Source organism: Anguilla rostrata, chromosome 11 (assembly GCF_018555375.3).
Source record: "Anguilla rostrata isolate EN2019 chromosome 11, ASM1855537v3, whole genome shotgun sequence".
NCBI classification, from domain to species: Eukaryota; Metazoa; Chordata; class Actinopteri; order Anguilliformes; family Anguillidae; genus Anguilla; species Anguilla rostrata.
The window spans coordinates 33,479,103-33,492,848 of NC_057943.1; the positions used below are offsets into that span (position 1 = coordinate 33,479,103).

A 13,746-nucleotide genomic window follows, 5' to 3' on the forward strand; every position below is an offset into this window, starting at 1 on the left:
CCCTCCCGCCGCCTCTGAGGTTTGGAGCAGGAAACCGGGAGTGGGCGGGGCGGGGCAGGGCCGAGGACGCGTGGCGGCTCCTCACAGCCCCGCCCCCTCGGCCAGCGTGACCAGGTGGAAGCAGATGGCCAGGAACCCCGTCCCCAGCAGGTCCCCCAGCGCCGTCAGGTACGGGATGGAGAAGTTGTCGGGGTCCAGGCTCCGCCTCCACATCAGCCGCACGATGAGGTCGGCCACGTACAGCAAGATCCCGACCTGGGGGAAAAAAAAACGGCACCGCCGCAACTCTTAGACCTCACGACCACGTGGTTCCGTCCGCTGACAGTGCAGTACAGAGACACCCAGCTCCCCAAGCCCGTCGCTAGGTAACAAAGTGCTACTTTTAACATTTAGAGAAGACGTTTTAGGTAAAAATGTGGCCTGCTGTATGGCATAATGACATTGTGCACGGCCGTGATGGACAGACGGATGGACTCGCTGCTTTGATATGGCGTGTGGGAGCTGTGCCCGCAGGACGATGAGTCACAGCTGCCCTGTAATCAGACCGTCTCGCTCTGCAGTTTATTTTCAAACTGCTGAGTCACCCGAGCTCTGCCCCCTCAGTGAGACTGCAGAGGTCTATACATCCCCCAGCACAGTCTAAATATCCCCCAACACAGAGTCTATACATCCCCCAGCACAGTCTAAATATCCCCCAGCACAGAGTCTATACATCCCCCAGCACAGTCTAAATATCCCCCAACACAGGGTCTATACATCCCCCAGCACAGTCTAAATATCCCCCAACACAGAGTCTATACATCCCCCAGCACAGTCTAAATATCCCCCAGCACAGAGTCTATAAATCCCCCAGCACAGTCTAAATATCCCCCAGCACAGAGTCTATGCATCCCCCAGCACAGGGTCTAAATATCCCCCAGCACAGAGTCTATACATACCCCAGCACAGTCTAAATATTCAACAGCACAGAGTCTATACATCCCCCAGCACAGTCTAAATATCCCCCAACACAGGGTCTATACATCCCCCAGCACAGAGTCTATACATACCCCAGCACAGTCTAAATATTCAACAGCACAGAGTCTATACATCCCCCAGCACAGGATCTATACATCCCCCAGCACAGGATCTATACATCCCCCAACACAGGGTCTATACATCCCCCAGCACAGGGCCTAAATATCCCCCAACACAGGGTCTATACATCCCCCAGCACAGGGCCTAAATATCCCCCAACACAGGGTCTATACATCCCCCAGCACAGGGTCTAAATATCCCCAGCACAGAGTCTATACATCCCCCAGCACAGGGTCTAAATATCCCTCAACACAGGGCCTAAATATCCCCCAGCACAGGATATATACATCCCCCAGCACCGAGTCTATGCATCCCCCAGCACAGAGTCTAAATATCCCCCAGCACAGACTCTATACATACCCCAGCACAGTCTAAATATTCGACAACACAGAGTCTATATGTCCCCCAGCACGGTCTAAATATTCAATAGCACAGAGTCTATATGTCCCCCAGCACAGAGTCTAAATATCCCCCAGCACAGAGTCTATATGTCCCCCAGCACAGAGTCTATCCATCCACCAGCAGAGTCTGTACATCCCCCAACAGTCCAAATATCCCCCAGCACAGAGTCCAAATATTCCCCAGCACAGAGTGTAAATATTAATTATCCCCGAGCACAGAGTCTAAATCCCTGCTACTTCCAATAAAAAAAACATTTGACAGGGCCCCCAACAGCAAAACTAATTAGGGTTTGATTGAAGCGTTGGTAAGCAGTGCTCCCTGCAGAGCAATCAAGACAGTCCCCACAGGCCCCTCCCCATGCCATGGCACAGTCTGACCAGCGGGTGGCAGCACCGAGGCGTGGTTAAAAAGAGAGGGGATGGGAGCGTACCTGGAGCAGGGCCGCGCACAGGTAGCAGCAGACGAAGGTGAGGGTGATGGCGGCGTGACCGCCCTGGAGCAGGTGGATGGCGTAGAGGAACACCAGGTGACCCGGGCACACCAGCAGGAACAGCACCCTGGCCGACTTGGAGTTGACCCCTGTTGAGGGAGGTTGGGGGGGGGGAGTTTGTCGGTAACAAGGCGGGCCCCTAGGTCTGACCCCTGACCAATCACAGACACACCGAAGGACTAGGGGCGGGGCCATTGTTTGGGGCCTTGGCTTGTAAATGCAACCAAGGTAAACTGCACACCTGCTTGGTTTTTGTTCTCACTAACCAGTTCATAACGAAGAAACTAGGTGCGGTGCGCTAACTGCTAGCTGCTTTTAATTGGTCAGTTACACTCTGAGTGACAGCCGAGACCAGCCCATCCTGCGGCTCTGTGGATCCTGAATGATGCCAGTAATATAACGGGATGACTTGAGAACACAGGAAGTATGAATACCAGGAACTACAAAGAATAACCAATCAGAGAATTAACCCTTCGGCTGGGCTGTCATTGCACAGGCCCCACCTGCAGAGAAGAAGGTGACGCAGGGGTTGGGCCAGTGCTGCCTCATCTTGTGCGGAAGCACCCCCGGAATGCTCCAGGAATGCAGGTAAGTGGAGATCCGACTGGCCTGGATAGCCACCAGGTTACCGCCCACTCCTGAGAGAGAGAGAGAGAGACACGTAGTGGAGGGAGAGGTGGCGGGGAGGGGGAAAGAGAAAGACAGAGAGGGAGGGAGAGATAAGGGAGGGAGAGAGACAGGGCGTCTCATTTTCAGTCTGTTCTCTTTCATTGTAAGTTGCTCCGGATGAGAGCGTCCGCTAAATATGTAGCTATGTAAATATGTCATGTAAATGTAATGCAAGAGCCCAAGCTGAGCTATAATCAGTAAACTGAAAACATCTGCGTGTAATGACATAAAACGGTCCTCAAAGACTTCCTTCAGTCTCTTTACCCACTCAACAGAGCAGTAAACCGTGTACAGTACTCATCAACATCCGACCTACACCCATTTGATAGGTAATTCTGCTGAGCAGACACTATTATCCAGGGAAGCTAACTGTACCCAGTTTGCGGTTTGTCTTACACAAAGTTGGCTTATGCAGCTTGGCATGAGCTGGCGTAGTTAAGGCTTGGCACCTTGCTCGACAACACCAGGGATTCAAACCGTCACCTTTCTGGCTACAAGCCTAACCCTGGTTTTGAATCAATGACGTTTGCCTTTTATTCAATCCTGCATCATCCTGGCACAGGCCTGAACCCCCGAATAGCAAGCACATGAGGTAAAAAAAAAACTCCCAGTGGGGGGAGAACCCTCAAATGGTGGCGAGAAAAAACTCCCCAGTGGGAAGAAATCTCGAGAGGAACCCGGCTATAGTTGGGGAGTCCATCCTCCACTGGCCGGCCTGGTGTAAAGTAGCGGTAGAATGGAATGTAGCAGAAATGCTACAAGGGATCTGTCACAGCAAATAAAATGGGCTAAGCCGGTTACAGCTGAGGTGACAGCCAACAGGAATTTGAGAAGGCCAAATTGTACAGTTCCGTATAATGCAGTTTTGAGGAGCTTAGTTCTGGAGCTCCAGGCTGCATTTTAACCAGGGACTCAAACAGCACCCTCATCTGACCCTAACCCAGGATTGGAACCCACACCCTCCTGGCTACCGGCCCATTTCCCAGCGCACGGGTCCCCAGAGCAGGCCAGGCCGGGCCAGCGTGGCGGGAGCCGTCCCCCACTCGGCACGGGGTGGGTGGGAGCAGGCCTGGACCCAGGCCACACGGAGCGAGGGGGGATCCAGTCCCCCGGCTCCTCCCACCCGGGCTTCCGTCCAATAAGCCGGCACGGCTGGGAGAGTCAGCATTTACTGCTTGCGCCTAGCGGAGACCCTCATCCCGCCAAACATCTGCAGCTCGCGTACCACCCCTGCCCCCGATCCTCAGGACACGAGTCACACTCATTAACATTTTAAAATGATATTTTCCAGCAGGCGAGATCATATAACGCCAAGCGTTCTATAATATCTAAGCCCCCCCTCTCCCTCGTCCCCCGCTAGGCACTTTCTGAAAAATTCATACATAATGACTCACTGCGAAGAAACCTCCATTCACCCACACTACCGCGGAGCATTAAAGGAATTCATAAATTATCTATTATCCTAGGCATGTAATTATGAGTTCTTTCATGGGCTCTCCTTCATAAATATAGATGAGGAAGCGAAATTAATTTGAAAGCGGAACGAGGTAATCGCGCGGTGAACCCGCGGTCGAACCCGCGGTCGACACGCTCACCCGTTGCACCTCATCCCCGGGAAAAATTCAACTGACGACGCTCGAGTTAAATTTCCTTGCTTCGGGGTAGGAGAGCGCTGTCATAGTCGACCTTCTGGTTCAGGGTCACGACCCCTAGCCTGCACGTCACCGATAATATTACATTACATTGCATTTATTGGGCAGACGGTTTTATCCAAAGCGACGTACAATAAGGGCATACCGAAGGTCTTTGGAACAACTACAAAACACAGGCCCGGTAAGGTACACTACTTATTATGTAACAGTTATTCATGGCCACGAACACATTAAGACCAGTTCACAGTGAACATTACTCTGACCTAACCTAAGTCAAACTGGAAGGCATTACAAGCTACAATATCAAGACAATAATGCAAGGCACAATAAGTGCTGGATGGAGGTACATGTAACATAAGTGGCACAGGAGGTACATGTGTAGCATCCCTCCGGATTTTTCTAGAAAGGATTCGAGGCCACGCTTTGAACCTCCTCCTTCGCCTGACGGGTTTATCCCGTTGCCCTGAAATTCGCCCGAATGAAATCGAGACTTCTGCCGCCGATTCTGCCCCGGCAAGAACGGCGAAAGCCGCTCGAAGCCAACTGGACCGCCCGCCCTCGTCTGATACCAATTAGAAGCGCTCTATCGTTTCATATCTTCCAATGCCAACAAAACAAAACATAATCCTACTCCGAAATTTTCTTTGCTTAAAGAGAACCATATGAAAGCTCATCGTTTTTGAAAGATGAACTTTACGTATAAATTCCTTCCAGAGAACCAAAACATGCGCTTGCGTCTTAATATAATACACGGAGGAATCTTACAGGAAAACTCGCCAAGCCAAAAGAAATTAAAACAAAAAAAAAATAAAGATATCACTTGAGCTCTGTATCAGAAAGTTTCGTTGTCTAAAACTGCCAAGACTGGGCTCAGCTGCAACCTTGACGGGAAAAACATCTTTCAAAGAGCCGTGACAGAAAAGGCACGCCAGCGATACTTCAGCCGTTGGCAAACATCTGTCTTTGACATCCTGTGCGGTGGCGTGTCTGACAGCACGCAGGAAGGGCACTACAGACGAGTAACAGGACGCAGGGACCCGATTAGCCCGCGTCCCCGCACGCGACCGCTCGGTTTACCCAGCATGCCGTGCACCGCTTGCTCCAGAGCCCGTGGTGTTCTTCTTAAAGGGTACCTAGCAGGCTGCTGTCTCTGAAACACTGTGCTGTCGACACCACAGGGGGTTATCAGTGAGAGGTTAGGAGTGCCCATTTCCCCTCATAAATGCAGCTCTTACTGAACGATTTGCTCTTGTTCCGTGTTTTTAATGTTTTGGTGAATGTCCAGGGTCCTCAGTATTTATTAATGCCATTTAACTGTATAATACGAACTTTCCTGTCAGTCGTAAGCCTAGTACTACCAATATTAGTAGTACTACAAAGGCTACTACTAAGGCTACTACTACTATTACTACAACTAAATGCTAATACTACCAATATGACTACTACAAAGGCTACTACAATCTGTGCTTGCTACTCTTTCTTGGTGTTGCATAAGCTTTAACAGTTTCTGAGTCCAGTATGGGCCATGCACACTATCAGAATTGGTTTTACACTAAACATTTATGCGTGTGGGATTTCTGATGACTCCCTGTGACGTTTCATGATTCTCCAGGATGCAAATATTTCCAAGCACAGGAAGACTGGACACTCCCTGTGAAACGGGCACAGTAGAGGGTGTGTCCTCTGACCGTAAATGGCGGTGCGGGGGCGTGTCCTCTTACCGTTAATAACGGGGGTGAACACGGCCATGCCCTCGAATTTGGGGTCGCTCACCGTCCTGTCCAGAATGAGGCCTCCGATGCTGAGGACGGGAAACACACGCGTGGTTATCAGTTCACAGACCTTCACAAACACCCGTCACGCAAGACCAAACATGTTCCGGTGCAAACTACGCGTGCTGTCCTCTCAACTTTGAGATGAAATGGAAGCAGATTTTGAGGTGTGAGGAACTACTCAGACAGGGTGGGGTAAAGGGTGGGGAGGGCGTGAACTCCACAGGAGCACAGTCTCAGTTCGGCCCCTAGTCCCCCAGACTTTAAAAATGCCCTACACACACCCCCACCTTACTGATATAACACACACACTTTGTAATGTGAAGCTCTGTTCAGTGCTACAATGCACTGAAATTATGTTTTGCAATGTACTGAAATTAAGTGCAGTACATTTGGTCATGTTAAGCGCTGTTCTATACGGAAACTTTTTTTTTAGCAACTTTTGTTTTCCACACAGTTTTTTTCCTTTTACAGTTTTTTTTTGCCGTGTCCAACTTCCTCCCTAATTCAGAATGTCCAGTTAGTTATTTACAGCCGTGTTCACGCGGCGATCCCCGTGGCTGATTTCGGACTGCAGACGGTTCCCCTCCGAGACGCGTGGTGTCGCCAGCTGCTTCTTTTCACACCGCAGCCCACGGCCAAGCTCACACTGAGCTGAGGCGAAGGAAGACACTTCACCTGCGGCTTCAGCAAGCAGACCCCAGGCGCGTGACCGACCAGCAGGGGTCGCCAGAGAGCATCGGATCACGGACCCCTACCCGACCGAACCCTCCTATCCCTGGGCGATACTGCACATCACCCCTCAGCCACAGTCAGAACCGGCACGGTCCGGATTTGATCCGAGACCACGGTCATGCAGAATGATCCCAGACGAGCCACCCAGCAGGTCGTCAGGTTTTGAAGAGTTTACATACTTATATACACTGCAGTATATTTTGTGGTATCGAGAAGTGTTTTATATGGAAAAGCAGAGCGTTCTGTTTTGTCAGTTAAACAGCGTTTCCCTCCTTTTTGTAGGGTTTTGTACTGAAAGCGTGGGACCCGATCCCGGTACCTGCTGATGAACATGGCCACGATGACAGGCTGCCACCCCGACCTCAGAACCACCTGGATCTGCGGGCTGCGCCTGGCGATGACCACCCAGAACGGGATCAGACACAAGAAGAGCGCGCAGACCAGGGGGGACAGGTACCACACGTCTGAAACACACAGCAGAGATACCTCACCTCTGAAACACACAGCAGAGATACCTCACCTCTGAAACACACAGCAGAGATACCTCACCTCTGAAACACACAGCAGAGATACCTCACCTCTGAAACACACAGCAGAGATACCTCACCTCTGAAACACACAGCAGAGATACCTCACTTCTAAAACACATACAAGAGATACCACTGTAAATCAGAATGGCTCTTCTGCAAACCCACCAATTTGTAATGTGTGAATAATCCCAGTAAAAACCTCTGTAAGTACATAGGGATGCACTGTAAAAAAAAATCCTGATGCTGCCAAGTTTTAGCACTAAAACTAAAGATCAGGTTTGGAGCCGAGACTGAGTTCCTGCTGCCATCTGCTGGTCTCACATTGCAAACAGATGTAAGAATCTGATAAACTCCATAGCAGGTAGAGCTACAACCGATGTGGAATACTACCACAAAACCCCCATAATAATGGGCAACTCAGACCCCCATCTCGACTTTTAAGCGCTAACTCTTCCTATGTCTAATACTCCTCTTGCTCCTGCTCACAAAACAATACATCACTCCTGGGACTAACCCTTCCAAAGGGTTTCCAAAGGGATTCATCACAGTATAGGGAGTGAGGTGTCCTTAACTCCATAACAGGTGGAGCTACAATGCCCTGTCAATCACTGACATGTCTGAATCAATCAAATGAATATTGCTCACTGTAGCAAAACATGTTCGGTATGAATCATCGTGTGACTGGCAGCATTATGCTAGCGCCACCTATCTCTGGTTTAGCAGAGCCTGACTGTTCCATCACACTGCGTTTCCGCCGCAGTCCCACCTCTGTACTGGTAGAGGGCGCTGCTGACTCCGGCCAGCAGCGACAGGGTGATCAGGTCCCCCAGGCTGGCGGCGATGGGCGTGGCCACGTTGTCGGGGTTGATGCCCACTTTCCGGGGAGACCCCCGATGATCCACCCGAGTCGGATGGAACCGAGTAGCCTATTGCGGAGGGACTTGTCGCAGCGGTTGGTTAAACCCGCGGGCAGTCGAATGCTTGAGCAGCTTAGCTTGGCATGCCCAGACGTGGAAAAGCGCTTAAGCAGCCCTTTAAACTTTCTCATTAAACATCCTAATTAATAAATGGACTGCGCGCCTGTTAGATGGATTAGCACATGCGCTAATGAATACTGACAGCACACAGCACAGGGATACATTCTCTGTATCCTTACACACCACTGCTGCTATAACCTTGGCAGGAACAGCATGCTGTATTTAATTGTATGCCTCAGCAAATTAAAGTGTGCTTAATGAATATATAACAGGGTCTCTGTGGGGTCCTGCTGAGTATTGGTGATGAGGGTGATGGGTCAGGCAAATAATATAAGCCAAGAGGAAATGACTTTGAAAACACGGCCAGCAATAACCCACGCTAAAGCATTCAGAAACAGACTTTGGAAAACCGCACAGCTGAGATAAAGCAGCCCGCAGCTGGCGATGCTTGCAGCGCACGACCTGCCTGAAGTCCTCTGAGCGGCCCGTGCCGTTAGCGCTAGCCCTTCAGCGCGAGGCTGTGAGTCAGAGAGGCTCCGCCGCGCTCCGGTTAGCATGTGAGAGCGGCGGGCGTCGGGCCGCCAGGAACACCTGCCGCCGAGCTGGCGACAGCGTGACGAATGAGAATGAGGAAACCGCCTGTGACTGGACAAACAGGCTGTGACTCAGCAGCCGCTTCTCAAGGACCGCTTCCCAGCTCTGACTGAGAGAAGGGCAGGGCTCGGCCCAGCGAGCGAGCCAGCCGCCGTCGGGCCGCCGCCGTAGCCGGCTGCCGGTCAACAGTTTGCTAATCGGCACGACGCCGGCCCGCTAGCGGGAGGGCCGCTCGGCAACAGCTGGTCCTCGTCTCTACCGCCAGGCCTCGGTTAGCCATCGGCGGGCCGCCGTGGTGCCGATTAGCGAGCCGCTGGAGGACGGGCGGCTGCCCCGCGACACGCGTCGGCCCGTTGGGATGGTAACGCCGTCACGGTAACGGAGGAGGCCGGGAGGGTCACCTAAGGACAGCGCCGCCACGAAGGCTGTGGTCACGCTGCTGGCGCACAGCACGGCGGCCTGGTCCAGCTCCACCCCCCCTCTGGAGACCGCGCCCAGCCCCACCGCTGCCAGGGCGGCCAGGAACCCCACCACCGTGGCCTGCACCTGTGGGGAGGGAGGGAGGGAGGGAGGGAGGGGGGGGAGACGGGGTGCTGAGAATGCGTCATCTCTCCTTCAGAATCTGTCCTCTCCTACGCAGTACACAAGCTCTAGAGAAAGTGTGTGTGTGTCTATGGGAGTGTGTGTGTGTGTGTGTGTGAGTCTGCAGTATGGGCTTGTGTGAGTGTCTGTGTGCGCGTGAGTCTGACTGTGTGTGTGGAAGGATGGGAATATTATTAGCCAGGTCCGGCACTATTACTGACATTAATCAGACAGACAATGCTATGCAATTTAATGACGCGATGTTATGTAAAAGAATGCATTGCAGTTACCTGAATAAGGGCCAGGTTGCTGCACACCATCGTCCACTGCTGACCAGGGTCGTCCATCTGACCTGTGTTTGCCTGAGAGAGATAGAAGGGCTCAGACACACACACATTCAACCAACTGCAGCATCTAAGGCGAACACTCATCATCATCACCACCATCATCACAATCACCGCCATCCTCATCATCACCACCACCATCATCAGCATCATCACAATCACCACTATCATTGACTACCACTGTCATCATCAACATCATCACAATCAAATATCAATACCAATATCACGATCATCAGAACCACCTTAATTATCCCCGTAATTACCAATATCAAAACTGACATCATAATCACCACTACAATCCTAATCATTACCATCACAATCACTACTACCACAAATGTCTTAATCACTACCAACATAATCATCCTCCTAAACAATCATTATCATCACACAGCAGTACAGAGCCACATTAGTACAGGTGTATTAATACTCAGTGTAGTACAGAGCCACATTACTACAGGTGTATTAATACTCACTGCGTAACGCATGCCAGGGTAATCTCAGGTTAGCTACAGGCCACCGATAACACCTGTATTAAAGACCTCCCAGTGCTGAAGAGCCACATTACAACAGTTGATTGAACTCAGTAGTACAGAGCCACATTAGTACAGGTGTATTAATACTCAGTGCAGTACAGAGCCACATTAGTACAGGTGTATTAATACTCACTGCGGTGGAGAGCCGTGATGCCAGGGTCATCTCCAGGTTCCCTTTCAGCCCTACCAGGGCCGGCACCAGGATGAACACCTCCGTGATCTTCTTAAAGACCTCCCAGTGCTGAAAGCACAAGTCACTGTCACAAAACGCTATAAAAGAGATTGGAACTGTCAGAGAGAACCATGCCCTTCAAGAGATATCTCGTGAAGTTAGCTGAATGTGCCGTCGGTTTCCTGCATGATCTATTCAAACGACCTTGACATCTGACTCCCTAGTCACTCAACAGGTAAAGTGCAGGCCCGGCCTCAAGATCAAGTTTGAGCTTTGGATAAGTCATGAGGAAACTATGACCTTGAGTGGCCTCCTTATTAGTTAAATAGTTACTATGGGTTCAACTAGCCTCCCTTGGCTACTTCAAATAAATTCCTAGTGGCCGTCAGGGTGTGAAATAGGAGTCACGTGCGTGTTTTGGCTACAGTGCCCCTAGAGGGCAGGAGGAGCACTGGGGGTGAGGTCCAGCTGGCAAACTTCTGTGCACTGATACTACCGCCCACCAGCTTCGATCAATAACCCGCTTCGACAGCAGCCATTTTGGAGTTAATGAAATCCCACAGTCCTCTCATAAGAGTGCGCTTGTGAACTTTGATCATTTCATTCTCCCCGTGTACGTCAGCAAGTTTACAAAGTTGCACGAGCAGCGAAAAAGCACCTGACGCTCGCCGAGGGGCGCGTTGTGGTTAGATTGAACCAGAGCCAAGAGCTCTTACATGCTTTCCACCACAGGCTCGGGTCTAAAAATAAGAGCGCGTATAAATAAAACACTTCTGGAGCATGCACTGTACTGTACTGGGGAGGCGAGGGGGGCGTTCTATTTTTAAGCTCACCGAACGCTCCTGAGCCAATCCGTCAGGCGCTGCATCGCTTCCTGGGCTCCTGTCCCGAGAGGGGAGGCCCAGTTCCCCCCCCCCCCCCCCCAAGCCCTGACCCTCCTTTTATCCCTCTGCCACTGCCCCGACATCCGCGTCAAATTAAATCACGACTCCAAAACACCCTGCCGCAGTGACCTCCCCCCCCCCCCCCACCCCAACCACCCCGCCCACGCAACCAAGTGCCCTTCATCTCCGGAACATTCTGACAGGAATGCCGGAGGGACCATCCGGCCCAGACCAGATGCGAACACAAAAAACAAAACAAAAAAACAAAAGGTGAGCATAAAACCCAAGAAGCACATCTGCTAAAACCAGTGACCACGACTTCATTAGTTCTGAATGACAGAGCAATCAGCAACCGGCCTTCATCAGTTTCTCCACTCACGTGTAAGCTTAAAGGTTAAACGTGTGCACGTTATAAACGCTAATTGTAGGTCATTCTGACTACATTTAAAAATGGCTGTCAGATAAATTACAGAATGACCGTGAAAATGACGAGGAACGAATAGCAATCTGGGGGATGGGCTTCTGGGTCCAGCCCTGCCTTTGTGGGCGGGGCTTAAGCATCCAGAGCATACTGAATTCTGACTGGATAAGAACTGGCTCCTGTGCAGCCTCTTGCATGACAGTGCACAATGTCACATAACAGCAGTGGCTGACAGTAAGGAAATAACACCTCGCTGTGAGTCTTTTAGGTATACGAAGTCAGACAAAATCAGGAGACTGCTCAAACACACAAACACTCACACCCACGCACACACACACACACGTGCACAGTCAGACACATACTTGTACGCGTGCACATGCGTGTGCACCATTTTAGAGTCTGACACAAGAGATTACATAAAAACTGGCACACTTTGATTTTAAACAAACTGGCAGACTTGCACAAACTAACAGAAACACACACACACACACATATTTAAACACACTTACACACACATTTAAACACACACACACACATATCTAAACAAGATGGACGCTCAGAAGCCCTACTTGCATGGTATCCATGACGATGCCAGCGCCCACCATGCCCAGGCCGGCCACCAGGTAGGGCAGCAGCACCTGGGCGGCGATGCCCCAGGAGCTCTCGGGCAGGGGGCCGTGGGCGGAGCGCGTCACCCTGCAGGTGAAGCCCCGGAGCCTCCGCCCCTCGTAGCACAGCTCCAGCTGCAGCTGCGTCACCACCATGGCCGCCGTCACCGCCGCGGCATCCCCGCCCCCGGCCTGGCAAAGTCTGCGTCCAACTCTGAGCCCCGCCTCCTCCGAGTCCCGCCTCCGAGCCCGCCGAGCCCCACCTCCGCCCCCGCCCGAGCCCCGCCTCCGCCCTCTTCCGAGCCCCGCCCCCTCTACGTCAAGGAGTCCCCTTTGGGGCCAGTCGTCGTGCCAAAGTTACTTGTCGGTCCTCAGAGGTCAAAGTTCGCTTGAGAAAGAAATGCTACCCAATAAGCAGAGAGAAGAAAAGTGTCACGGTACCGCGGTAGCGGTAAAAGTCCCCTTCGAATCAAGAGCGAGTCGCTGCGCCTGCCTCAGGGTGAAGATAAGAACTGCGTATCCCACGATGCACTGTTCCAGGCTCCACTCCGGAGAGGCTGCGGTGCCCGGGACGGAGGGGCGGGACTCCCCCGGACCCCTTGAGCGCGCTCAGGCCTCGCTGGCCACCAGGCGCGCGGCCGAGGGGCTCCTCTGGAAGCCCTTGCGGCCGCCGGCCCTCAGCAGCGTCCAGGTGCGGCGGCACAGGGAGACGAGCGAGGCCCCTAGCTTAGCGCCGCCCGCCGCCTGCTGCTGCCTGGGGCCCGGGGCGCCGCGGGCCCGCCGGCCCCCCATCTCGCCCCCGGCGCCGTCGGAGCGGACCCCCCCTCCGGCCCGCGGGGTGACATCGGGGGGAGGGGCGGGGGGGTCTGGCGGGAAGAGAGCCGGCGTCGTGGCGACGGCCCGTCAGTCAAAGCGAGTCGGTCCCGGGGGTGCCTCTGTGGAGGGAGGGCTGCCCGCGATGGAGAAAAACGGAACGATGATGCGGCTCGTCCTCTCTGTCCGTCTGCGTCTGTCTGTCTGTCTGTCTGCGTGATCAAACAGGTGCAGTACCTGTGAGAAACACGCACTCAGTACTAATGTAGCTGCGTGGTGGTTCCCTCTGTAACTGTGCGCCTCTCTCTTGTTCTCTTGCTCTCTCGCTCTTGCTCTGTCCCTCTCAGACTGTAGGTGCGCAGGCTTTGCTTCTCTCTTCCTGTTTGCAGTGTCAGCACAGCATCAGTGACCCCTTCATATCTGCTCTCTATCGCTCTCTCTCTCTCTCTTCTGCACTCTTTCTCGCTCTCTCTTCTGCTCTCTGTCGCTCT

The 13,746-nt window shown here is 52.5% G+C and overlaps 1 protein-coding gene across 1 annotated transcript; it reads right to left on the minus strand.

Moving 5' to 3' along the window:
- Positions 1–81: 81 nt before the first annotated feature.
- On the minus strand, positions 82–12,679 carry LOC135235024 (solute carrier family 41 member 3-like). Its single transcript, XM_064300222.1, has 10 exons — positions 12,404–12,679; positions 10,491–10,598; positions 9,771–9,842; positions 9,166–9,444; positions 8,094–8,253; positions 7,117–7,261; positions 6,012–6,091; positions 2,473–2,607; positions 1,910–2,058; positions 82–255 (listed from the first exon to the last, which is right to left on the minus strand). Exons 1-10 carry the CDS (start codon positions 12,596–12,598, stop codon positions 82–84), a joined length of 1,497 nt encoding a protein of 498 aa, XP_064156292.1. The 5' UTR covers positions 12,599–12,679.
- Positions 12,680–13,746: the final 1,067 nt, after the last annotated feature.

What these genes read in the sequence shown, in the direction of transcription:
- LOC135235024 (XM_064300222.1), bottom strand. Translation starts at nt 12,598, where the DNA reads ATGGTGGTGACGCAGCTGCAGCTGGAGCTGTGCTACGAGGGGCGGAGG. An exon ending in CATCACGGCTCTCCACCGCA is followed by an intron (nt 9,843 to 10,490) that starts GTGAGTATTAAT and finishes TATCTCTCTCAG; the next exon opens with GCAAACACAGGTCAGATGGA. An exon ending in TGTGCGCGGCCCTGCTCCAG is followed by an intron (nt 256 to 1,909) that starts GTACGCTCCCAT and finishes TTTTTCCCCCAG; the next exon opens with GTCGGGATCTTGCTGTACGT.